This window comes from Cynocephalus volans, chromosome 1, assembly GCF_027409185.1.
Source record: "Cynocephalus volans isolate mCynVol1 chromosome 1, mCynVol1.pri, whole genome shotgun sequence".
Lineage (NCBI taxonomy): Eukaryota > Metazoa > Chordata > Mammalia > Dermoptera > Cynocephalidae > Cynocephalus > Cynocephalus volans.
Genome location: NC_084460.1, coordinates 248,616,943 through 248,644,222, shown reverse-complemented (window position 1 = coordinate 248,644,222; position 27,280 = coordinate 248,616,943). Strand labels below are relative to the sequence as shown.

The following is a 27,280-nucleotide window of genomic DNA, read 5'->3' as shown; positions in this document are numbered from 1 at the left end:
GCCCCTAATACCAAGATTTATTTTTGTGTGCATGTATTCTATGTACATTGGGAATATCAAGCTATTCTTTCAGTGAGTAAAAGGGATGTGAATACCTAGAGTATATACACCCTGGAAAATAATTCGAGTTCAGAGATAGTTCAGTTAAGAAGGGGGGGAAAGTGGTGAAGGGGAGAGGGACCCACTCCTGCTACCTGTTACCGCTCGAGGTGGCCAGGCCCCTCAGCAGACACTGCCGGGGCCAGAAATTCAGTTGTTTAATACTTAAGTCTTTTTATTTTCCTTATTAAAAGCGGTAACGTCGCCGTTGCCAATCGCTGTCCATTATAATTATTCAATCTCTTAAAGGGAGGTTCGAGGCGAACTTTGAAAAGCCCCAATAAAGAGTGGGCCGCTCTTTCAATGGACTGTTTATTAGAGAGGAGCCTTCCGCACCTGATCCCCGGCGCGCGGGAGAGCGCTCCGCGCCGCCCCCAGCCCCAGCTATCTAGAGAACGCTTTTGTACAAGGTGCAAATTCCGCGGAGGGCGAGGAATGGGAGGCGAGAAAAGAAAGACGACAGAGGGGGGGAAGACCCCTGCCCACTGTTGTTGCCAAATGTTTCGTTAATAGTGACATAATTTGGTGGAAACTACTTTTTCCTCTTCCACGAATTTGCTCTTCAATCTCCCGTCGGTCTAATCTTCTTAAAAATCACTGCCAGGGTTAGTAAATTACGTAATGGCTTTTCAACTTAAATCGCTAAGTACTGAGAAGCCAGAACAGAGATAGACGGAATGTGCGATTTCCAAACTCATCGTTTTTGTGGAGTTGTGAGACTTTGAACACATGCAGACCAACATGAAGTCGCTGAAGCGCACACTCATTTCCACACACGTTATCCTGCTGGGCAGTCACCGTGAACACAGTTAAGTCGGTCACTAGCAAACACACGCACATGCGTGAGTGTTGTACATACACAGAGTCCCTGCGTCCCACCCCCAGCCCAGCCCTGTCCTCTCTCCTGCGTACCAGCGGGACACACACACGCCATCGTAAAACACTAAATCTAACTTTTCCCAAGGCGTCCATTTTGTAATGAACGCGCACTTCTCTTCACTTGCATTTGTACGGGGTGAGCGAGTGGGAGCTGAAGCCTTATCCAGCTTTTGAATGTAGCGTTTTTCTCCTTTTCTTTCTGTTTGCCTCTCTCCCCTGTTGAATGTAGGAAACCGAAACATGACCAAATCGTACAGCGACAGCGGACTGATAGGCGACCCTCAGCCCCAAGGTCCTCCAAGCTGGACGGACGAGTGTCTCAGTTCTCAGGACGAGGAGCACGAGGCAGACAAGAAGGAGGACGACCTCGAAGCCATGAACGCGGAGGAGGATTCACTGAGGAACGGGGGAGAGGAGGAGGACGAAGACGAGGACCTGGAAGAGGAGGAGGAAGAAGAAGAGGAGGAAGATGATCAGAAGCCCAAGAGACGTGGCCCCAAAAAGAAGAAGATGACCAAGGCACGCCTGGAGCGTTTTAAACTGAGGCGCATGAAAGCCAACGCCCGGGAGCGGAACCGCATGCACGGGCTGAACGCGGCGCTGGACAACCTGCGCAAGGTGGTGCCCTGCTACTCCAAGACGCAGAAGCTGTCCAAAATCGAGACGCTGCGCTTGGCCAAGAACTACATCTGGGCTCTGTCGGAGATCCTGCGCTCAGGCAAAAGCCCCGACCTGGTCTCCTTCGTACAGACGCTCTGCAAGGGCTTATCCCAGCCCACGACCAACCTCGTTGCGGGCTGCCTGCAGCTCAACCCTCGGACTTTTCTGCCTGAGCAGAACCAAGACATGCCCCCACACCTGCCGACGGCCAGCGCTTCCTTCCCTGTGCACCCCTACTCCTACCAGTCGCCGGGCTTGCCCAGCCCGCCGTACGGTACCATGGACAGCTCCCACGTCTTCCACGTCAAGCCGCCGCCGCACGCCTACAGCGCGGCGCTGGAGCCTTTCTTTGAAAGCCCCCTGACTGATTGCACCAGTCCTTCCTTTGATGGACCCCTCAGCCCGCCGCTCAGCATCAATGGCAACTTCTCTTTCAAACACGAACCGTCCGCCGAATTTGAAAAAAATTATGCCTTTACCATGCACTATCCCGCAGCGACCCTGGCAGGGGCCCAAGGCCACGGATCAATCTTCTCGGGCACCACTGCTCCTCGCTGCGAGATCCCCATAGACAATATTATGTCCTTCGATAGCCATTCACATCATGAGCGAGTCATGAGTGCCCAGCTCAATGCCATCTTTCACGATTAGAGGCACGTCAGTTTCATCATTCCCTGGGAAACGAACTCACTGTGCTTACAGTAACTGTCGTGTTTACAAAAGGCAGCCCTTTGGGTACTACTGCTGCAAAGTGCAAATATTCCAAGCTTCAAGTGATATATGTATTTATTGTCGTTACTGCCTTTGGAAGAAACAGGGGATCAAAGTTCCTGTTCACCTTATGTATTATTTTCTATAGCTCTTCTATTTTAAAAAAATAATACAGTAAAGTAAAAGTAAATGCACCACGAATTTGGTGTAGCTGTCTGTATTCAGATCATATTAATTATCTGATCGGGATAACAAAATCACAAGCAATAATTAGGATCTATGCAATTTTTAAACTAGTAATGGGCCAATTAAAATATATATAAATATATATTTTTCAACCAGCATTTTACTACTTGTTACCTTTCCCATGCTGAATTATTTTGTTGTGATTTTGTACAGAATTTTTAATGACTTTTTATAATGTGGATTTCCTATTTTAAAACCATGCAGCTTCATCAATTTTTATACATATCAGAAAAGTAGAATTATATCTAATTTATACAAAATAATTTAACTAATTTAAACCAGCAGAAAAGTGCTTAGAAAGTTATTGTGTTGCCTTAGCACTTCTTTCCTCCTAATTGTAAAAAAAGAAAAAAATTGCACAATTTGAGCAATTCATTTCACTTTAAAGTCTTTCCCTCTCCCTAAAATAAAAACCAGATCCATAACTCTCAAGATCTCAAGATGATAAGAAAATCAAGAGATGCATTTCCTGTCAAAACATATCAATTCATTACTTGCACAAGCTTGTATATACATATAAATAAATGCCAACATACCCTTCTTTAAATCAAAAGCTGCTTGACTATCACATACAATTTGCACTGTTTCTTTTTAGTCTTTTATTCCTTTGCATTCCACGATTTTACAAAGAATCTGAAGCTTTTAATGTTTCCAGAAAATATAAATGCATGATTTTATACATAGTCACCCAAATGGTGGTTTTTCATATATTCATGTAATAAATCTGAGCCTAAATCTAATCAGATTATTAATGTTGGGATTTATACCTGTTGTAGTCAATTAGTACAGTAGCTTACATAAATTAAAACCATTTAATTCATAATTAGAACAATAGCTATTGCATGTAAAATGCAGTCCAGAATAAGTGCTGTTTGAGATGTGATGCTGGTACCACTGGAATCGACCTGTACTGTAATCTTGTTTGTAATACTGTATATTATGGTGTAATGCACAATTTAGAAAACATTCATCCAGTCGCAATAAAAATAGTATTGAAAATCAAAGCAATGTTGCATTTTTTAAAAGTGATTTTTTTTAAAGTATTAATTATTCCTGGGGGGAATAGTTACTTAATTTGCTGAGTTTAAAAAGAACTAAACACTGTTTATAGAATAAAAGAAAAGGAAAAAAAAGTTTACTTTGGCATATTCTCTAGTCTATTTTGCTTAGGGAGTCACTGATTCTTTTTAGCTAATGAAAGGAACTATCTCTTTATTTGGAATATGCGGCTTGGGGGGTGAGACAAACATTGTGGTTTTGTTTGTTTGTTTGTTTGTAAGTGGCTTCACCTTTAGGTTTTTTATTCTCATTTATTTAAATGATTGTATTACATGTTTCCTTCTGTTTTTTAAAAGGGTGGATTTAGTTAATTATTAACAAGCAAGACATAAATAAGTACCCTACCTTAATTTATCTACATAATTAAAACATGTTAAAACTTATCATTTTCTTAATGCTCGGTTACCTGTACGTTTTTCTGAACTGAATAATTCTCTCTTCCAAACCAGTACTATCCCAAAGAGAAAAATGTATACTTTTAGAAAACACCAGAAAGAAATGATTAAATTAAAGAATCCAAGTAGCATTTTATAATTGTTCTATAAACAACTTATGATGAGCTCAACTGTTTTTACAGAAAGAAGAGTAATGAACTCTTTGTACTTAAGAACACACTATTTGTACTATAATATATTTTAGGAAGGTCTAATTGTTTCCCTTTCCCCTTTGAGGTACTATAACTCACTGTAAAAACTTACAGATGATTCTGTCCATTGTTCAGGCCACTTAAAAAAAAAAAGTTTGGCATTTCTCTTCCTCTGGATGTATTGACTGACAGTCACAATTCCTAGGGAATAACATTTTGGCACTTGTGCTCTGGCTCTACTGTGGTGCTCTGATTACTGTCATTAGTAACTCCATTGTTCCTCCTCTGATTTGGATGCCACATTGGACGACTACCCCCCTTCCCAAGCTTGTTCCTTTAATCTCCTTCTCATTGGTGATTTAGGGGTTCCAGAAAGCTGACCTCATTTAGCAACCTGCTCCAGAAAAATGTGAGTAATCTAATGGATGGAAACAATTAGCTATACTAATAACATTGCCAATGGGGCTGTGTCAAGCTGTGACAGCAACAGTAAGGAATATTTCAACATCAAAAAAATGTTTGAGTGCAATTTAAAATATATCATTTTAACATGTTTTCCATCAACCTTCATCACATGACAGAAATACTTTTAACTTAGATCCAACTTTATCCAAAATGCAGCAATCTCATTCCAAGTGAATCAGAGTTGTTATTTTGGAATCAAGCTGTTGCTTCCTATATCCCTGATTGTTCTCACTGTTCTTACTTTAAGAGACATAATACTGATATGATATTTGAACACTGCCAGCCTTCCAGCATAGGAGACCATGAAGTGAACATTCAGATCAGATCTGATCTATTAAGCAGCTGTAATTAAAATCAGACATCTTCATGCAAACTAAAAATTGTTGCAGTAGTGAACAGAAAAAAATAATAAGAGAATGACATTTCAAGAATTCCAGCTTTTAAGACAGCAAGCATGGAAATCTAGACTGGGGATTTTTTTGTAAGGTAGAAATGAAGACTAAAAGTTAAGTTTGATTTTTTTTTTCATTTTCCCTATACAACTTCATTCTAAAACATAGGGATTCTTTCAGTCAGTCAAGGAGTAACTCACATGCCACCATCTTTTATTCAAATGCAGGCACAGATGTTCCTTCTGCAGGGGAGGTTTTAATTTATGAAAATGATATTGTTTATGCATGAATGAACTGCATGCACTCTGCATTACACATAGCACTTCCATCTGATCAGAGAAATACCACAGAACCAGTGCCAATGTCAGAAACATATTCTACAAATTTACTCACTTAAATCTTTAATGAATATTTGGAAGTCATTTTCAAACCACAAAAAACCTTTAAAATTATCTTCTTTTCTTTGATGAATTGCTACCCATTTGTAAAAGAGACCATACAGTTTTTACAAATGGCTAATGCTTATATCTAGCTAATAAGAAAAGAAAATTTTTTTTCTAAGTGAGAACACAGCAAAAAAAGAAGAAACACTGGCAACTTAGGTTTCTTTGGGAAAAATATTTCTTTTGTTGTATAACACTTTTTATAAGTAATATTTAGGGTACTGTGTTTCTTCGTCTTGAGCAGTTACTATTTTTATTAACTAAGATACTTAGATCTACTTATTTAATGTGAAAATCCTCTAAAGAGTTATTTCCAGAAGAAGTTGGTATTTAAAATTAGCAGACAATTTCATAGTTGGAGATGATATTTGGCTAGATATTTTAACTGGTGCATAATTCCTACTGAATAGTAACACTCTGCATAACAGAATGTTCATTTATATCCCAGTTGTGATTATACAGTATGATCTACTTTTAATCCTTAAAAAGACAACTACATATACATTAAAATGGAGGATTATAATCTTATGTTTTACTACTTTTAGTTTTATAATATGTTACAGTAAAATAACATTTGGAACAAATTTTGTATGTTCTAATTTATTAATCTTAAAAGTACTCTATGTTTTCACATTTGAAAGTCTATACATTCTGACAAAATTAATGCATTTTCTGAAAGAAGCTAGTAATTACTAAAATGATGTATGGATCATTAGCTAACAGTTTGAACCAAGCTATTTTAGTTCTATAATTATACAAGAATTTTAAAGCAAAAATATCTATTAGACAATTAATAAAACTAGGATTCAAAACATAGGCTGATTTTGTCCTAATGGGAAATGTAAAACAGCAAAACTGTTTCTCTCCATCTATCACCACTTATATCCTGAAAACCTTCTAAATAAAATCTTTAACTTCAGGGTCTGATAAAGAATAAAAGAGCCAAAGCAACATCTTGTGGAACACCAGGACTGAGAACTCTTGTTGTTACCATTGCAAAAAGGCATTCTGGCATCAGATGCACAGTGATTCGTATGGTGGCATAATCATTGGCTCCTGGCCAGGCATTATGTTTCAGAGGACACCATTGTCAAGAACCATTCAACTAGAAATCGGCACTATATGCACTCAAAAGTTGAGATCATCTGTCTTCCTAAGTCAGGAAGAATTCTGTATTGGCAATTGACTCATGGACTCTCTTCACACACTTAGACTTGGTTCAGTGGCTCTGATGGAATTAACTGTGTAGCCAAACTAGTGGCATTGACAAGACAAGGCCACAGTCTCTGGGGACTTCTGGTTAAATTGCTAATTTTAAAATGCAGAATATTATGTTAACACTGGAATCAATCTTCAGATGCATTAAATGTGGATTTGCCCATGTAAGTATTTTTCTATTTGCCCAGCTAATTTAGAGATAGATGGTGGATAGTGACTACAACCATATTTATAGATCCCCAGATATAGGGCAATCCAAAGGATCCGATTGTGAAATGACATCAACAGACAAGAGAGTAAGTTTAACCTAGCACATATGAGGTAACTTGGTAACTTACTTTGCTGTTAACAAGATTAAAAGCTAAGCCTGCTTTAGACTTCCATGCCTAAGAACAGCCAGCCAGAGAGACAGCCTCAGGCACTCACTAGGTCAGTGTTAAGTGCTTTTCATTCATTTACACATTGCTTCATCAAAGCAGCCTTGTGCCTTATTTTACAGATGGAGAAACTGCAGGAAGCTGGGATATTTAGATATTTTCATTCCTGGCTTCCTTTCTTCATCCTGGTTGTTGTTCCAATGCCACATCCTCAAAGAAGCCTTTTACTATATAAAATAGTAAAGCCATCAGCCCCAGCAAATCACTACTATATTGCCCCTCCCTTTTTTCAGAGCATTTATCTGTCCAATGTTATCTTGCATGTTTATTTGCTGAGTTTATTTTTAAGCTATCTACCTCCCCCAGTACAACGTGGGTTTCACAAGAACAAGAACCTTGTCTCTTTTGGTTGTTGCTGGTTCTCTGGTGCTTAGAAGAACCTAGGAGATTCTCAATAAATACTAACTTTTCAAGGGAATAAAACCACACTAATCTGATGCCAAAACCTGTTGTATTAACCACTATGCTTTAAATCAAGTCAGTTGAGAATGGAGAGGATCACAAGTAACTCTCAACTTAGTGAATGTTATAAACATTAATTCTATAAAAAGAGAACAATTGAAACTAATTTCTTATGATATCATATGACACCAAACTCCCCCCCCCCTTTTGAGGATCAGTAATCATGAGTTATCAATCATCTTTTCTTTTCATTAATATCAGTTGGTTAAATATGATCGGGAATTGGAATAAATGTACTAAAATACTATAGGCTCGTAGTAGACCACAACATTTATTTTTACATGTATTAAGAACTCTCTTGAAAGCATGATACCTTTTTCCTTTCTGTTCATCATTCTTTAGCAATTGTTCTTGTTCTACTTTTGGTGTTCTATAAAATTACCTTATCCTATAATTTTGACTTTAAAATGTTTAGCATATAAACTTAGCACATCAATACTATTTTTTTAGTGTTCTCTCAATGATGTCAGTTAAGAGATCACCATCACTTTTGGTGACGTCAGTGAAGGGGTATTACAATGCTTAATAGAAGTGTTAATTCCCTACCAATGGTGTCACTAACAATTGTAGTGTTTGTCTCCTCAGAGCTGGGAATTATAAATTTATAATCCATGGCAGGTTACAGATACGTGGCTAAGTAATGTTCACATCCAAGAATGACGAGGATAACAAAGTGTTCTAAAAAAGAAGATTTGGAATAACATCACTAGTCATTGTTAACAGATAACTAAATAATCTTTATTTTAGCCAATGACTAAATATAAACTATAATTGAACAATAGTAACAAATTCATTTAAATTTTAACTAAATCTGAGTAGTGATATTTACTATAATATTTCTTTACTAAAAGTCGTTCTTAGTTAATAGAGCCAAGGCTACTTGTTTAGATATTTGAAAATCGCAACATGAGATAAAAAACTATTTTAATGTTTCCTTAAATCTGACTGTATGTATGCTGTGCTGGGTTGAATAGTTAGTATTCCCTCCCTTCAGCACTCTTTCCCCCAAAATTCATGTCCATCCAGAACCTCAGAATGTGACCTTACTTGGGAATGGCATCTTTCCAGATGTAATTAACATGTAAGATGTAAATTAAGATGAGATCATTCTGGATTAGGATGGGCCCTAAATCCAATCACAGATGTCCTTATAAGAAGAGGATAGGACATAGAGACACATAGCACAAAGGGAGAATGGCATGTGCAGAAGAAGGCAGAGATTGGAGTGATGTGTCTACAAGCCAAGAGAACACAAGGGTTATAGACAACCATCAGAAGCTAGGAGACAGGCATGGAACAGATTCTTCCTCTGAGTCACCAAGAAGAAACCAACCCTGCTGATGCCTCGATTTCAGTCTTCCAGTCTTCAAAGCTGTGATACAATAATTCATTTCTGTTATTTCAAATTACCCAGTTTGTGATAATTTGTTGTGGCAAGACTTAGGAAACTAATGCATATACTAAAATCTACAATTAACTGATGTTAAATGTACATAAATACAGAAGAGTTCGTTTCAATTCTTCTGAAAATGTCACCATGAACTTTGGTGGGGGGAGGTTCTATATTCCTTTAAGTTTTTAAAAAAATTTTATTTGAAAATTTACTTGTACATATTTGTGGGGTACAGTCTGTTTTTCCAATACAAGCATAGACTGAACAATGATCACTTAGGGTAGATAGCATAGTTTTGAACCTGTAAGTCTACTACTTCCCGCACCGCCCCCCCCACCCTGTACTACTCTCTACTTCTATGAGAATCACTTTTTTTTCTTTTAAGTTTCCATGTATGAGTGAGATCATGTGGTATTTTTCTTTCTGTGCCTGACTTATTTCACTTAACATGATGGTATCCAGTTCCATCCATGTTACTGCAAATTATAGGATATCATTTCCTTTTTATAGTATTCCATTGTGTGTATATGCCACATTTTTTTAATCCATTCATTCATTGCTGGGCATTTAGGTTGATTCCATCTCTTGGCTATTGTGAATAGAGCTGTGATGAACATGGGAGTGCAGGTGTCTTTTTGATATATTTGATTTCATTTCCTTTGAGTATATACCCAGCAGTGGGATAGCTGGGTCATAAGATAGATGTATTTTTATCTCTCTGAGCAATTTCCACAATTGCTTTACCAATTTACATTCCAGCCAAAAATGTAGGAGGGTTCCCTTTTCTCCACATCCTAACCAGGTCTGATGGTAATTACTTTATATAACTGGGTGCTCAGGTGTTGGATGTGTGTATATTTAAAATTGTTATATCATTTTGTTGAATTGATCCCTTTGTCATTATATAATGACCTCTCATCTTTTTTTACTTTTCTTGGTTTGAAGTCTATTTTATCTGATATAAATTTAGCTACTCCTGCTCTTTTTTGGTTTCTATTTGCATGAAATATCGTTTTCTATTCCTTCACTGGCAGATGATGTGTGTCTTTATAGATGAAGTGAGTTTCTTATAGGCAGCATAGTGTTTGTTTTTATTTTATAATCCATTAAGCCATTCTGTGTCTTTTAATTGGGGCATTTAATCTATTTACATTTAGAGGAGTTATTGATATATAGGGATTTGTTAGTGAAATTTTGTTCCTTTTTTTCCTGGTTGTTTTCTTGATCCTTTTTCCCAATCTTACTGTCTTCCTTTGTGATTGAGAGGTTTTCTCTAGCACTGCATTTTGATTTCTCACTATTTATTTTTAGTATGTCTCTTTTAAGTGTTTGTGTTATGGTTACCATGAGGCTTACAAAAAACATGTTATAACAGATTATTTTAGACCAATAACAACTTAATTTTGATATCTAAGAGGGAAAAATAACGAATAAACAAAGCCAACTCTACACTTTGGCATCATCCCCCCCCCCAACATTTTTTGACAATTTGTTGTTTCAAGTTACATCTTTTTATATTGCCTATCTCTTATATGGAGGTTGTATATGTTCGTGTCTTGTTAGGTTTGTCCTTTTGCCTTCTTACTAAAGATGTAGGTGGTTTATTCACCATTCTTATGACATTAGAGTATTTTGAGGTTGTCTGTGAACTTACTTTACTAATGATTTATATACCTTCAAATGTTTTCTTGCTGCTCCTTAGCACCATCTTCCTTCAGATCAAAGAACTCCCTTTATCATTTCTTATAATGTAGGTCTAGTGTTGATGAATTCCTTTAGCTTTTGTTTGTCTGGGGAAAACTTTATTTCTTCTTCGTATTTGAAGGTTAGCTTTGCTGGATACGGTTTTCTTGGCTGACAGTCTTTTTCCTTCAGCACCTTGAATATATCATGCCATTCTCTTATGGCCTGTAGGGTTTCTACTGAGAAATCAACTGAGAAAGGTATTGGGACTCTGTTGAATGTTATGTGTTTTGTTTTTTTTGTTTTGTTTTGTTTTTTTTTTCCCTCTTGTTGCTTTCAGTATTCTTTCTTTGTCTTTGTTTTTGATGATTTGATTATGTTGGGCCTTGGGGTGTTTCTCCTTGGATTGACTTTGGTGACTTCTGAGTTTCTTGTACCTGGATGCTATCATTTTTCTCCATACTTGAGAAATTTTCAGCTACTATTTTCTTCAACGTGCTTTCCACATCTCTTCCTTTTTCCTCTCCTTTAGGTATGCCAATTATGCGGAGGTTGTTTCCCATGAGGAAATCCCATGTTTACTGTATTTGTTTCATTTTTTCTTATTCTTTTTTCTTTTTGCTCCCCTGATTGGATAATATCATGTGTTTTATCTTCGAGCTCACTGATTTTTTCTTCTGTTTAATTAAGTCTGCTGTTGGAGCTTTCTATTGAGTTTTACAGTTCAGATATGTTCTTTATTTTTAGAATTTCTATTTGGTTTCTTTTAACTGATTCAATTCCTTTGTCAAGTTTCCAATTCTGCTCCTGGGTTGTTTTCCAGATATCATTTAATTTTCTATCTGTGTTTTCTTGTGACTCCCTGAGAGTCCATAAGAGGGCCATTCTGAATTTTCTGTCAGATATTTCATAAATTCAGTGTTCCTCTGGGTCTATTGTTGGTGCTTTGTTTGTTTCCTTTATTGGTGTCATATATCTCTATTCTTTCTTGATCTTTGTGTCTTTATGTTGATGTCTGGGTATTTGAAGAGACTTCTACCTCTTCTAGATTTATAGGTGCTCTGTTCTTTTTTTTTTTTTTTTTGCTCATAATTAAAACATTGAAAAACTGACACCAAAATAGGAGATCACTGTTGTATACCATAGAAAATCAAACATAATTACATTATCTTGGCAGAGTAACTAGAGTTACTAAACTTATTATAAGGCTTTCTGTGAAATAACACAAATTCAGGAAGTTGTGTGGATTATTAGTGTTGCTTTCTTCTAAATGAACACCCTTCTGTGAATCTGGCCTTTCTTCCTGTAGGCTGGCATAACACTGTTGAACAACCTACACAAAGAACCACTGTCTGATCATGGCTGAAAACCATGTTAATCTTGTAGCAACCTGGACATTTCACATCGATAAAATAAGAATTTGGATTATGAACCAGCTGTTTCTTTTTATGTTTTTCCTTTTCCTCTTCCAAGGATGGATGTAGTAAATCTCTATCCAAAGGCATGTTGATCTTCTCACAAGCCCAGTCCATCCGGATCTCTCCTATAGGTGTTGTTAATAGTAGACCTTTATTGGTTAATATCAGAGTTTTGTCTCTGGTCTGTGGTCTCGGTTAATTTCAAAGTTGGGTGAACTTCCTGTGGGGACCAGTACTTGAGCTCTGTGGTTGCACTAAATCGCCGCCTTGCTGCTGATTCTCTGGGGAAGGATTTTTGTGTGGACCAGATTTTAATTGTTGGCCTTTTTTCACTTCTGTGTCTTGTGAAGTCAGATATACCTGTTCTGTGTGAAAATTCTGTCTGGGGCTGAGTCTTTCCAGCAAACTGTGCCTTCTGCAGTTTTATCACCCTGATCAGTCTCTACTGAGTGGGCTTTTGTTGATTGGAAGGCAGATCAGCTGCCCACTCTACATCCCAATGTTCTCCCAGTGGGTCAACCTCTTTCTTTCACCCTAAATGCTTCCTGTGGGGTGGGCTATGCGTGGGTCCCTTGTGATGACTCACCAGCCTCTGTGTAGTTCCTTTCTTTTGTTGGCTGTGGCCCTCTTTCCTATGTGGGCCCACGGAGAACCCCATCAGTGGTCTCACTGGCCTGGGAGCTGGTAGGTTCTGCTCCAAAGTTGTTGACTCCCCTACATACTCCAGGCAACTTCACACAAAGGGCTCAGCTGCGGCTTTTGCTGGCTCCTGCTTCATGTGCTGCACCTTCTTCCTGCCTCTCACAGGGCCAGCCTTGAAGCAGCAGGGGCTTAAAATTGTCAGAGAGGTTTCTTCTTCCTCTTGCTGCAGCTTCTCCCACCTTCACAAACTCCACAGATCTCTCTTCCTCTTCACCCAAGCTCCAGCGTCCCAGATTGTCAGTCTTTGCTTTTTAATAGCTGTAAATTGGTTGATTGTGGGAGAGAGTGATGCTGGGGACCATTTATTCTGCCACTGACTGTGAACTTTTAATGACACAACACGAAACTACTAGAATATTTTAGTTAACACCGGTTTGGTATTTGAACAAGCTGACAAATAATAGCTCTTTAATAAGCATTTGAATTAATATCTAAATTGTATTGTTTTCTATTTATGTGCATGAACTTAAACTGACATCTAGATTTAGTGAAGTGTGAATGGGCCCACCCAATAAACTAAGGGTTATTTTTTTAAAAAGCCTTATCCTTGAATTCACAAAAGTATAAAATATCAACTATTATTTATTCTTCACATGAAAAATGTCACATTTATTTGATTTGCGGGGCAGCATGTAAACTAATAAATAGACTCTCTGAAAAAACAAATGATTTCACAAACACTCATTTAACACAAATTTTATAACATGCAAAGTTACATAATTTTTTTTTGGTAATGATTGTGGTTCAAATGAATAAGTGCTATGACTTCTAAAAGTTCTATCTCTATGTTCAGGTTATATATTGCCTTGAGCCAGTACTCTCTTTGTGAGCTTAAAACCCAGAAGCTAAGCCTCCAGCCTTAGTTACCTAGGTCTATATATCTGATTATTTGACTGTTTTTATTGTTCTATATACAAGTTGGTGTTTATTTCCTGTGAAGGTATGTAATTAATCAGAAGTTTTGTATTGTGTAGATCTGGGATTCTGCCTTGTTTTTAATCTTTATTTTTGGATAGTTGGTACTTTTGTCTCTTATGCTGGCTTTCTTTTTAGTTTCCTACCTACCCTTGCTCATGTGGACATGAGTAAGAAATAAACCTTTATTGTCTTAAGCCACTGAAAAATTTTAAAAACCACATTATAACTCTGCCTCTGCCAACTGATAAAAGTGTTAACTTATTAAGATGAAACGTTATGCAAGAAGACTTTATCGGCACTTCTGGAAAAGAGAAACTTCCATTTTTATGGGGAAGATATTGACAGAGACGTGCTCTTCTTCTGACAAATGCAGTATGTATGTGGATTTGATCTGGAATGTGTCAGCCATTTGGCTACTTGGAGGAGAGAGTGAGAGTGGGGTACAGGGATATTCATAGAGCAGAGGATGATGCTTACAGTACAGAAGGGAGAGTGAAGTAAGGGAAAGCAACCGTTTATCGCATTATATTATTTGAGCTGCTGGCTCAAGTTTCTCTATTATCAACCCCTACTTCTCCAATTAGATTTTTTTTTTAAAGCCAGTTTGAGTTGGGTTTTCTGCCACACACAAGGAGAACTGTCTGATATAACAGAGGCTTTGATTTTGCTGTTGCTTGGTCATTTTTATACACTAAGATGGAGAAAACCCTGGATGTAGAGAAGATAAAATAAGTAATATGTGGGTTAGATTGACCAAGGAAGGTGTTGGGTAATGTGGAGGGCAGAAGATCTAGAACATAAGCAAATAATCATGTTGGACAGGAGGGATACTTCTTTCCAGATACAGGAGTCAGGGTATGGAAAGAGAATTTTAGGAGTAATGGTAAAATAGTGGGAGTTTACTCTTACCAAGTTCTTTTATGTGAAGGCGGAAGCATGTTAACCCTCTAAGTGAGATGGATTTGAAGGAGAACACTGAATGTTTAGAATAGCTTCTCTGGGGATAAAGAGAGGAAGCTCCATCAAGACTAATCACTACTAGCATAGCAGGGCTTATGGCCAAGCAAAGTTCAGAGACTGTGAAAGAAAAAGAAGATTGGGTACTGTTAGTTGCCTCACCAATAGTCATCCCAACTATCTACTACCAATGGAAGAAGCATGGAAAGGTGTCAGTCTCTGGAAGTTCGAGCACAGGCATATTGCCTCATCCTAGTCAATGGGAACTAAGAGGAAATCTGGTGGAAAAATTGTCATTGTGCCTTCTATTCTTGATTTTGGACATTTCTGGGAAGAGAGTATTATGCTTAGCATCTCTGCAGCCATCTGGGAGCCACTGGTGGAGTTCTTGTTGCTACTTGGGAATAGTGAAGTCAAAGTTACCATGCCCTGGATTTCTTAATTACGTTATATGAAATGAGCCGACTCAGGAATGGTCTGACTTTGGACCTCTTTTGATGTGAGAAATAAAATCTTATTCTAAAACCACTCTTAGTTATGTAGGTTGTTGACATAGACACTGAAGTAGCCCCAGATGGTGGCAGGTAATGAAGTAAAAGTCAAAGACAGCAAGTCCACTACCCAACTCTTGGATGCCCGTGTGTAAGAAGCCTGAAAGCAGTGAGCAGTTCTCATCAGTGAGAAGAGCTGTTGCCTCCTCTGTATAAGGCCTTTTCCACAGCTATAATAAAAATGGTATATACGTATAGTGTCGAAAATGAGGATAGATGTTCAATTTAAACTGCTTATTTCACTTGTGTACCTGGTGAAATACCTAATTTAAGATTCTGCAATACCGAATTGCTAGCTGTTAACTGTGAGAATGTTTCAAGCTCTCCATTTGAGGAAATACATTTCAATTTTTTTTGCTCCAACTTTATGCCTTTCTAAATCTTCCTAAAAAGGGGGCTTTAAAAAACTTGAGGGAAGGTAAAGAGGGCCTTCTCTTCTTTCTTGTTTTACTTCTTGTTACTGCTTACTGAGATGCTAGATCTTGTTACTGCTTACTGAGATCCCATTGGGTGAGATGTGTCCTACAATACAGCTGAGCAATTCATCTTAAACAGAGTTTCGATCTGAGTACAAAAAACTGGCACATGCAGAAAATTTGATATTCCGACTTGGTGGGTTTCTAGGATTTGTCCTATTTTCTTTTCCTGTAATTGTTGTAGGGACATATGGCCCTCTACCTTTTAGGCAGCAGGAGCCAGAGGAGCAGGAACATTCTGACAAAAACTCCACTCAGCATGAGAGGGAAGCAGTCCCCTTGACACATTGATAATGTGCCCATTTAGCACCAGAAATGACTAAGAGTCGGACACAACTAAAACTCACTTCACTCAAAATATATGTTGACATGGAAAAAATAAATATTGTCAGCTGTCATGAATCTTTCTTTTATTCTCATGAGACATAACATATCCAATAATATCAGAAATTAATATAAAAATTCAATTAAAAAAGTTAATTTACTCATTCATGTATTCAACACATGTATTGAGTATCTATTATGTTAAAAGCACTGTTTTAGGGACAAGAGATAGAGCCATAAATAAGCAGACTAGGTTACTGTTCTCATTGAGGTGCCAATCTTCTGGAAGAGGAGAGATAGAAATAAGTAAACAAATAGATCAGCTGCATCCTTTTACATAGTGGAAAGTACAACAAAGAATATAACATTGAGTGTTAGGTACTGAGAATTCAATAGTGAACAAGATAAATTCCCTGCCATCAAGGAGTTTATATTCTAACAATAACACCACCACTACCACTAATTAACATTTATTGAGTGTTTCTTATATTTCACTACTAAGTGCATTCACTCACTCAATGGGGAAGCTAGACAATAAACAAAGAATTAAATATATAATAAGAAGTAATGATAAGTGCTGCGAAGAAAAATAAAGCAGGGTATGGTAGAGATTAATGGAAGCCTGAAGATGTCCATAATCCCCAGAACCTGAGTATGTTACCTTACATAGCAAAAGGGGCTTTGCAAATATAACTAAGTTAAGGATTACCAGGCAGGCCCAATGTAATCACAAGAGTTCTTATAAAAGGGAGGGGAAAAGGTCAAAGTCAGAGAAGTAGAGGTGTAAGAATAAAAGCAGAGAAAAGAAAGATGCTATGCTGCTGGCTTTGAAGACGGAAGAAGGGGCCGCAAGCCAAGAAATATAGGTGACCTCTAGAAGCGGGAAAAGGCAAGGAAATTAATTCTCCCCTAGAGCCTTCAGAAGGTATGAAGGCCTGCTGGCACCTTGACTTCAGTGTAGTGAAACTGATTTTGAATTTCTGACCACCAGGAATGTAAGATAATACATTTCGCTAAGTTTGTGGTAATTAGTTACAGTAGCATAGGAAATTAATACACAGGGCTACAGGATGGTGAATTGTGGAAGGTGCTTGGGATGGTCTCTTTGAGGAAGTGACCTTTAAGCAGAAAGGTGAGCAAAATGGAGGAGTGAGCCATCTGGTTGGCTGGAGGGGAAATCATTCCAGCCACAGGAAAACAGCAAGGGCAAATGCTCTGAGTAGGGACTATTCTCAGCGTGTTTAAGGACTAGAAAGAAGGCTTATGTGAGTGAACAAGGGAAAAAGTGTTAGGAGGAGGTCTTGCAGAGGTAGCCAGGGGCCAGATTATGTAGGGCCTTGTAGCCTTGCTAAGCATTTTGATTTTATTCCTAGAGTGATGAGAAGTCACTGGAAGGTTGTGAGCAGTGAATGATATGCTCTTTTACTTTTCAAAGGAGCAGTGTAACTGCTAGGTGGAAAATATGCTCTGGGCTGGAGGTGCCAGTACAGGGGAAGAGGAAAGCAAGGGGGTTGAAGTAGTTCCAGCTGAGAGGGGCAGAGGTGCTGACTAGGAGGAGAGCAGGCTGAAAGGAGTATATTTTACAGATGTAATGAACAGGATTTGCCAGTAGATTGGGTGTGAGTATGAGACAAAGAAGGAGACAAGGATGATATGAAGGATTTTGATGACACTAGTATTTGCTGATTTGGAACATTCTGGGAGGAACAGGTTTGTGATGGAAAAACATGAGTTTGTTTTAGATATGTTTCCAGTGCCTATTGGACAGCCAAGTAGAGAAGTCAGGTAGGCAGCTGGACCTAATATCTTAAGTTCAGGAGAGTGATTGGGGCTGGTAACATCATTTGTGGCATCCTGGATAGTATGTAAAGTGTGGGACCGATGTGTGTGTGGATAGATCCTAAAAACAGAGCTCTGGAAGGTAAAGAACGGAACGTGACCATTATTACTTCCATCCCCAAGACAATTCAAAGCCAATGTTTTTGACTGCCTGGCCTTATTGAAGCTTGAAAAACAGCAATATGCCCCTTTGCAAAGGTCCTAAGTAGCCATTGCTTTGGCCTATTAGCCCTGGCTCTCAGTGAGCTATTAAAATGCCAATGAGCTCTAATTGTTTTGACTGCCTGACAGCTGTGAATACAAGATGCTGACTCCAGAACTACAACTCATTCTGTGAAGGCACCATCTCTTTCCCACTAATGACTGCTGAGCCCAGCCACCAGAAGCCTGCATGCGGTTTAGCAGCAGCTGCACTTCTGCTCCAAGAAACCAGCCCTCCACAATCAGACCAAACTGAAGCTCTTCCTCGTTTCTCCTGCAAGCTTGGGTATTTGTTTTCAGAGCATTCAACAGTGAGTCCTAGCTTAACTGGCACACAGTTGCTTTATGTTTGACAGGAATTTGGCTAGGTCTACAAACAATGAGCAGAGAACTTTGAGAAACTCCTGCTACAGTTAGCTCTTCTGTCTGACTTTGCCTGTGGTCAGGGATAAGAACAGAATGAGAAGTGGCCGTCTATCTGATGAAATTGTTCAGGCACTAGTGGGCTGGAACAATATTCACAACTCTATGAACTTAATTTCCTCTTTAACTCCCCCACTTTTTCTCAATATAATTATAATGGCCTTATAAAAAGCCTTCTGCTTTACCTCCCACTCTGCTCCTTGTGGGAGGGTTCACTTTCTCCCCGACTGCTTTCCCATATCAAGCTGTCAACTCCCGGCGTTATTACACTGCTTAGAGCAGCCGTTCCAGCCTTGGCTAAACATTGGAATTACCTAGGGAACTTTAAAACATCCTGAAATCTGGGTCCCATTCCCAGAGATTCCGACGTCATTGTCTTGGAGGAAGGCCTGGACATCTGGATTTTTAAAAAGCTCCCCTCATTAAGCACATTAACTGTAACGTGCAACCTCGATTGAGAACCACTGGCCTCCAGAACTCTGTGCTTTCCAAATTAACAAACAGCTAATTACGGGAATCCCAGTTATCAGGAGTAAGTTAGGGGTGAGCACCCCAGGTTCTTCTTTTCCAGGTAACACTACTTCACAGCAGTAGCCTTGTGGAGAACAAGCTCTGCTGCTTGTAATCTCTCTCTCTCAAGGGAGTGCCAGATGGAAGCAAAGACAACACTGCGGAGGAGATATCTCGGGGAAGGCAGGACCCTAAATTCAGCATGAAGACACTTTTCTTTAACACTAAACCTGTCAGATGCAAATTTGTCTGTGCAAACCAGAGGGTTAGCTCTGGCTTCCGTCAGAGACTTTGGGAGGTGAGCTACCCTTGTATTCCAGCTGCATAAAGACCAACTCTTGAGAGCGTGCAGACATGGTTGTAAAAAAGCACCACCTCTGCAACTCAAAATGTGTTCTGGGGCCGGCGGCATCGTATCACCTAGTAGCTTCTAAGAAATGCAGCGTTTGGGGTCCTGTTCCAGATCTATTCAATAAGAATCTGCACTTTAACAAGGTGAACATGCATGTGCAAGTTAAAGTTTGAGGAGCGCTCAAACTTTACACAACTCAGGGTAATGCCATGCGCTAAATCCTATGAAACAGTAGGGACGAGGCGGAGAGAGACACTTAGGCCTCGCCCCTGGACCTAGGTCTTTTAGTGGTGAGCGGCGGAGACGCGCGGCTGGCTGCAACGCTGCTGGGCTAGGTCAGGAGCGGCCCCGCCTCCCTCCCGGGTTCCTGCCCTGTACGCCGTTGCCGTGGCAGCGTCGGACGCAGCCGGAGCGGTGGCTGTCGCGACCTCCCCCGGCCCCTGGCTCCGGCCCACCCTGCGGCTCCGCCATGCCCCGGGGAAGACACGGGAGCCGCGTGAGCGCCCTGGTGGGCGGCCGGGAGGAAGAGGCGCCCCCGGAGGCGGCCACTGTGCCCTCGTCGCTGTTACAGTCCCCGCAGCAGACGGAGGCGGCGGCCGAGCAGATTTTGCTCCGGGGCATCTTTGAGATCGGGAGGGGCAGCTGCGACGTGGTGCTGAGCGAGCGGGCCCTGAGGTGGCGGCCCGTTCAGCCCGAGCGCCCAGCGGGTGAGTGGCCCCGGCGGGCGCCTTAGCCTCCCACGGCGCGGCCGCCCTCTCCCCGCCCCCGCCCCCCGCCCGGCGCTTCCGCCCCGCCCGCCTCGTCCCTCCCCTCCCCGGGCTCCTCCTCTGTCCTGGCGGGCTACCGTGTGCTGAAGCCACCGCCTGCTTCCCGACTGGGAAAACCCGAGCAGCACCCGGGCGTCCTCCGGCTGCTTGGCTTCCCCACTCCGGGTACACTCCCCAGACAGACGTCACACTCGCTTCCGTTCTGCGTCTACACGGAAAAACTTGAGCCCCGAAGGGGCGGTGACTTACCAACGCGGAAGGTCACCGGCCCCGCCCCTTCAAGTCGAAGTTTTAATCTGTCAGCTTTTGACGGTGCGCTGGAGGTACAAATCGTTTACAGAATGCGCCTACACATGGGTTCTCAATCCAGCCTTCACGTTGCTGACTTATGAAAACTTAGCCCCAAGACTTGGGGGTCTCTCTCTTGGATTTTTCCAGCCTTCACATTCCCTGCCATTGTCTAGAATCAAGACTTCTTCAGTCTCAGTCTAAAAACTTTTGATTTTTAATGTTGATTCTTGAATATTGGATCACAATTTTGTGATGGTTACATCGTGCGGTTTACGTTCATTTGCCTTTTATTGGCTTAAAACTTTGGTTACTTAGGAAGTGGTACAGTGCTGTAGTTTACAAGAGAAATATTTCAAGTCTCAGTCTAGGCATGATCGAGGGGAAGACCTTGGAATGTGGTATACAGCCTCTTTTAGCTAAATGCAGATTTATGAAATTAAAAAAATTGCTGTCCCCTGATGGAAAACAAGACACAATGTGCTATTTGTTATAGAACAGAAAAAGTCACTGTTTTAAAGTTTCTTGTTCAAAAGTCTAACAAAATGAAATCAACTAGTCAGGGACCGGCACTGATTGTGTGAATTCTGCTGCTGCGGCTTTTGTCATGCTCCTCAGTTGACTAAAACTACCTTTGACCTTAATTAAAATGTTTTCAGGTGTCTTGAAAACCAGGGTGAAGTATTTTCTTGAATCTTTGAAGTTAAAAGCTAGGGATATGGATATAGAATTAACTCAGTTTGAGAGTTATGAGATATAGAAGTTTATAATTAACCCCCAAAGCCAAACCTCGATGAAGCTGAAATACTGTAGAATTAAAATGTGACATTGTGCAATAAGAGGTCATACAAATCAATATGGCAATGCTGGTACATGAAAAAACAAATAATGACACGAAAGAAGAAATGCTGTTTTATCCTGAGTGATGGTTGAGAAAAAATAGGTTTAATTAGCACTCTTGGCAGCGTGATTTTATAAGATATCTTGATAGTTTCATAACTCTAAAGGTTGCAAGTGCTGATTCTTTATGTTTAATATTACCCTAAAATCATTTGGTTTTCTCTTCCTTCATATAGGCATAGCATTTTTTTGTAATTAAGACATGGTATTCAGACCACTTTGGGCCTCCAAATTGGACGCACAGAAGCCTAGCACCTTAGTTAGTACTTCTATTTATAAATGAAACCAAGAGGTGTTTTACTTGGATAAAATAATAAGAGTGGGAAAAGAGAGGAAGGTATTAAGAGATATGTTTAAATGTGAGAAATACTCCCTTATGTTGAATTAACTTCGATGTGAGTGGTGAAAGACAGATGAAATTGAATGGAAGAGAAAATACATCAAGGAGCACATGGTTTAGTAGGATGTAGTGGGGGAGACCATGTTCCTTGCTGATTGGCAGTTGACTTGCTGTCTCAGGAAAGGGTAGGGTCACTAGGCATTATGAGATCATACATATGAGATGTTTGCAAGACCATTCAGTTTTTAAACCTCATAGTGCCTTAGTTGTTTACACTGATGAAATAAAACCATGTGATCTTTCCCTAGGTTTCCATCTTGAGTAATGAGTAAAGACACTAACGTATTTTATGAGGGCTATCACTGCCAAAATTGTGACTCATTGATGGTCTTGTAGGCAGGGTAAATGAGTATAACCATATGATTGCAGTTCTCTTTATTGGGTTCAAGGGTGACTTGGACTAATGGGTTACCCTTTCCCCTGGAAGTGAGGCTTGTGAGGAGAGCCTGTAAGTCAAAATGGGAGGCACAAAAGCACCAGCACTTTTTTTCTTTTCTTTTTTGAGGAAAGAAATGTTTTCAGTTGAGTATATTAGGTCTAGTTAATCAAGATATTAACTTAATTAGTGCTTATCCCCTTAAATTAACTTTAATATTTTAGTACTTAGTGCTAAGACCTTGCTAGATGCTATGAAGGTGTGAAAAGACCTGGTCTTTGCTTTCAAGGAAATTTTACTTTTTAGGGAAAACATATGACTCCAAACAATAAGACTGTAAGTCACCAAACATTCATTCATCAAACATTAAGCAACTAATATGTGCTTTGTGAAGTTATATAAAGGTCTGTAAGATGTGGGCCTTTAAGGATTTCATTGTGTTCAGGGGAAAGAAACATCTATTCTTCACAGGAGTTGCTTTTTGGAGGACCTGTTTGTTGTTTAAGTCTTCACTTACTTCCAGAAAGATTTTGAGTTGAATAGTAAGTATTTTATGAGGGGTTATGGTGTTTTATTAATTAAACCTATTCTTTGGCAGTTCTGGAGGCCAGAAATTGGAAATCAAAGTGTCAGCAGGGCCATTCTCCCTCTGAAGTTTCTAGGAGAGGATCCTTCCTTCTTTCAGCTTCTGGTGTCTCCTGGTTTGTGGCAGCATAACTCTTATATCTGCCTTTGTCTTCACATGGCCTTCCCTTCTGGGTGTCCTCCTCCTCTTACAAGAACAAAATAGTCATTGAATTTAAGATCCATCCTAAATCCAGGGTGATCTCATCTTAAAATCTTTAAATTAATTATAACTGCAGAGACCCCATATCTGAATAAGGTCATATTCTGAGGTTCCAGCTGGACCTGACTTTTGGGGGAACATTATTCAACCCACTAAAGGTGTGATAGGAGTGGGAGAAAAATTCCAGGGTAAGGAAATCAAGTGGAGGCAGAAAATGGAAGGCCATTTTCTGGGAATAGTGACTGGTCAAGTCTTTCAAAGTGTAGCAGAAGAATATTTCACAGGCAAATAGAGGCCGGAAGACAACAGTAAGGAGTTAAGGTTTTATTTAGTAGAAAGCATGAGGATTTTTTATTTTTTTATTTTTATTTTTTAACTTCTCAATATACATTGTAGTTGATTTTTGTGACCCTTTACCCACTAGCATGAGGATTTTTTTTTTCTCCAGCTCTTCTTCTATATTAATTTAAAACAGTCTGGCTCACAGTGTCCCTCTTTATCCCAAGCTCTACTACTGGCGATGGTCATATCACAATTTTTATTGAAGCTTCAGACTTTCTAAACCTATTCCATTTTAGTGACATTTACCTTCATTCACTTTATTTGCCTCCATGGCCACAGCACGGAGGCCTTTTCAAGGCCAACCCATCCATCTCTTCAGCCTCATCTAGGAATCTGTCTCATCTTTTATACCCTCTTTCTTAGGTTTGTAGCCTTCCCTCTCCACCAGCTCTTCCCCTTATGCATAGTGACATAGTGATATTTTCAGGCCTTTCCCATCCTGACCATCCCCTGCCTTGATCCTACGAGCTTCGCTCTCTAACTGCTACCCTACCTCTTTTCTCACTTGGTCCGATAAGCTTCTAGAAAAATTAGTTTATCTCCATTAGTTCATCTCTTAATTATTCCTCAACCGCCTGAGACCTGGCTTTGTTCTTTCCCTCTGCTGAAATGCCCAGGCAAAGGTTAGCAGCAGCCTTCTAACTGGCCAAACAAATGGGAAATTTCAGCTCTTAGCTTTTTGGATTTCTCCTTCCTTTGACTTTGACTGAGCTGCCTTCGCTTCTGTGACACCACCGGCACCTAGTTTATCAGTCTTGCCCACTGTTCTCATCTACCTTCAGATTTGATATGTCGACAAGAAAAGAAACTTTTCTTGCTCTTAGAATAACTCTTGGTCTTGTATTCCCTATCATGGTTATGGAACTCACTAATAATTAGTCAGTTGTGAGAATACTTAACTTTGCTTTTTTAGGTGTGTGTAAGTTATGGTGTAATAATTAGGAAGAGAACTAGAATTCCTCGTAACTCATGTTGGATGGATGATAGAGTTGCATTTATAAATAGTAAATATGTTGGCTTCATATGTGAAGCAGTATTTAGGAGACTACCTGGAATGTTATCTAAGCCAGAATTCTGCAGGCAACCCCAGCCTCACTTTTTTTCACTCATTACTAATCACCACCAGTCCTGCCCACTCTGTTTGCTAAGTATTTCTCAGATCTACCTACTTTCTCTGTCCAGCCAATCACTGCCTTAGCTCAGGCCTTTATAATCTCTTACTTGTCCTATTCTGTCTCCTTTTGGCCTGTACTCAACTCCTACCTTCTTAGGAAGGCTTTCCCTGATCACCTATTTAAAATTCTCTTCTCCTGCACACTTTCTGGATCCCTTTACCATCTTATATTCTTCAATGGCATTTATCTTCTCATATGCTATGTAGTTTCTACTGTCTGTCCTCCCCACCACCACCCCACTTCAAGAGGGCAGGAATTTTTGTCTATTATTAACTGTCCTAACAGGAAGCAAAATAGCACATTCATATTAGGGTAACTTGAGAAGTGTTTTTAAAAGGCAATAGTTATGAAGGTGTAAGCAGGATGTAGGGATAGTGAGGTACTCTTGGAACTAGAAATAGATGGTCAAGTGATGCCATGCTTAGGCCCAAAAGGGCAAAGTGAGAGAGCAGGTGCCTGAGCCTGCATTCAGAGGGAATGTGTGGAGGAGGGCACTAGACAGAAGCTGTGGCCTTTGTCTCAGCTTGGCTGATTTCCTCAACCAATCCCAAAAGAAGGGAGGGAAGCCCTCTCTTTTCTGGCTCATACCACAGTCCAAAACCAACTAGAAGCCATAGGACAAGGACAAGCCAGAGGATGTAGTCCATGCATTGTGGCTTCCCAGGGCACAGAGAAGGTTCAAAAGGATGGAAATTGGATCTAGATGAGGAAAAGGGAGGACATTTGGAATATCTGTTTTGTCTACTGTCAGCACCTTGAAGAGTGCCTGGCACATAAACAGTATTGGTTGAATGAATGAATGTTCTACTCGTTGACGGGTCTCGTGAACTTTAATTCTGCCTATTGCATTGTAACTTGATTACTCCTTAATACTGACCCTTCATTACCTTCAAGAGCAGTATCCGCACTCCCAGCCCTTTTTAAGGATCCCTGATACATAACAGATAGTGGTGGAAGTGCCTTGATTGGAGCAGTGGGTAAAAGACTGAGTTTGCTTGAATTCTCCCTTCACCTAGCAGGAATATGACTTCTCTGTTGGCAATCCACTGAAGTTGGGAGTGGGATGAGAGACATGCTTCCTAGCATGGCATGAGATTTCCATGCTCAACTCCTGCCTACCTCTGCGTCATCATTTCCCAGTACTTTCCTCATATTTTACCATCTTGTGATAGGAAGAATTACAAATTGTTCTTTGTGTACTGTATCTTTTCCTTGCTTTTCTAGTGACTGGAAGTTTGTTTCCTTTGTGCTTTTTTGAATGCTCACATGTGTATATTCATTAAAACTAATGAAGATTCTGTGTAGTTTTTTTCTTTAGGCATAATTGGATCTCATACACTGAGACATGGACTAAAGTTTTGGTATTTTTCCATTCGGTAAGCTCCTTGAGAGTCATTTCAACTTTATATTATCCCAGGCTTTCTAATTTAGGAGCTGATGTCCCACTTCTACACTGTGAGGGTCATGGCAAGAAGGTTCCATTTTGCTGAGCCGCATGGTCGAAAGCACCGAGCAGGGCATAGATAGGTCAGTATGCCACCACTATAATATAACCTGTGGGTACCAAAAGGCATCATCAGTTAAGAAAATACCTTGTTTATTGCCTGCAGTGGTGTCTTAGGATCTTTCTATTAGAATCGCAAATTATGACCATTTTACTTGTGGAAAAATACATGAGTTTATTCATGTTAATATAAGGTAATTGTCGAGCTAGCTGTCTGTGACTTAAGAGGGAGCGAAATCCTCAGAAATGAGAGAGAGATCTGAGTTTTTTTGAGGCCAAATGGAAAAAATTGGACAAGCTTGGGTTACAGGATCCTGCCAAGACAGATCAGGTCAAGTGTAGTGCCCCAGTGTAGGCAGCCCCTCAAGTCGTGCCAGGGACTGAGCGTGAGGTGCCAAAAAGGGAGAAGAAAGCTCAGAAAAGGGACATCGTCAGATGCCACAAACTAATTTGCATATTTCATAATTTAGCCCTTAGCTCGTGCTCTTACTGGATCGGATATTTTCAGAGTTCAGTATTTTAAAAAGCATCACCAATTGCCTATTGGCATTGTTTAATTCCCCCCTCTGGCAGCTGGCTAGTACCCGGCCAGCCCCCTGGCTTTGTTTTAAATCTCAAACAAAGAAAAATTTCTAGGAACACGTGCTCACCAAGTGGTAAGTATTTATTTGAAGGGTTAGATTAAAGCAGAAGATACAAGCATTTTTGTGCATCCCCAGAGTAGGATCAGTTTACTGTCCTGTTTGAGTGTAATGTTTTTAATCTATTTTCCCATAAAGGAAAAGCTTCAGATGGGGACAGTAAGTAATGGGTAAGATTACACAATATTAAGCTCATATTTTAGTACATTTTAGAGTGACCAGTTTAGGTATCTCTATGACAGAAATGTCAAATGCCCAGTGTTATCTCATGTTGGAAACGTGGGTCTTCTCCACTCCTCCTCGGTCCCCTGAAGAGATGGCCCTGTAGGGACTGTTCACGTTTCTGTGCTGATATCTGATTTTCTAAAATAAAAGTTTTACAAAACACTTCTTACCAGTGCTATATGAGAGTTACTCTGTTGTTTTCATTACAAACAAATGCTGATTGGGATTCACTAAATTAACTGCATGATTTCCTGGATGGGTAGTACCTTGAAGTACGACAAGCGCTGGAAAGTCTTTTATAGCCTCCCTTCTCCAGCTGTCTATAATCTGCTCACAATCTGTGGTGTAGGAAAGGTTTCAGGAGTGGGCACCTGAGATCTTGTCCCTGCAAATAACAAGTAACTGACTTTGAGCAAGTCATTTAACCCCTCTGAGTGATAGTTTATTCATCTGCAAAATGAGGCTCTGACC

At 39.9% G+C, this 27,280-nt stretch overlaps 3 protein-coding genes across 3 annotated transcripts in view; 2 read left to right on the top strand and 1 right to left on the bottom strand.

Moving 5' to 3' along the window:
- Positions 1-1,218: 1,218 nt before the first annotated feature.
- NEUROD1 (neuronal differentiation 1) lies at positions 1,219-2,289 on the top strand. The gene has a single exon (XM_063078000.1). It carries the CDS (start codon positions 1,219-1,221, stop codon positions 2,287-2,289), a length of 1,071 nt encoding a protein of 356 aa, XP_062934070.1.
- A 9,694-nt stretch (positions 2,290-11,983) lies between these two features.
- LOC134390572 (small ribosomal subunit protein eS27-like) lies at positions 11,984-12,238 on the bottom strand. Its single transcript, XM_063114069.1, has one exon. The coding sequence runs from the start codon at positions 12,236-12,238 to the stop codon at positions 11,984-11,986; it is 255 nt and encodes an 84-aa protein (XP_062970139.1).
- A 7,635-nt stretch (positions 12,239-19,873) lies between these two features.
- Positions 19,874-27,280, top strand: part of CERKL (ceramide kinase like) — a 120,851-nt gene continuing 113,444 nt past the window's right edge. Inside the window, exon 1 of the mRNA XM_063085928.1 lies at positions 19,874-20,111. Within this exon, the coding sequence (XP_062941998.1) occupies positions 19,874-20,111 (238 nt within the window). The remainder of the gene's footprint in view (positions 20,112-27,280) is intronic.

What these genes read in the sequence shown, in the direction of transcription:
- LOC134390572 (XM_063114069.1), bottom strand. Translation starts at nt 12,238, where the DNA reads ATGCCTTTGGATAGAGATTTACTACATCCATCCTTGGAAGAGGAAAAG.
- NEUROD1 (XM_063078000.1), top strand. Translation starts at nt 1,219, where the DNA reads ATGACCAAATCGTACAGCGACAGCGGACTGATAGGCGACCCTCAGCCC.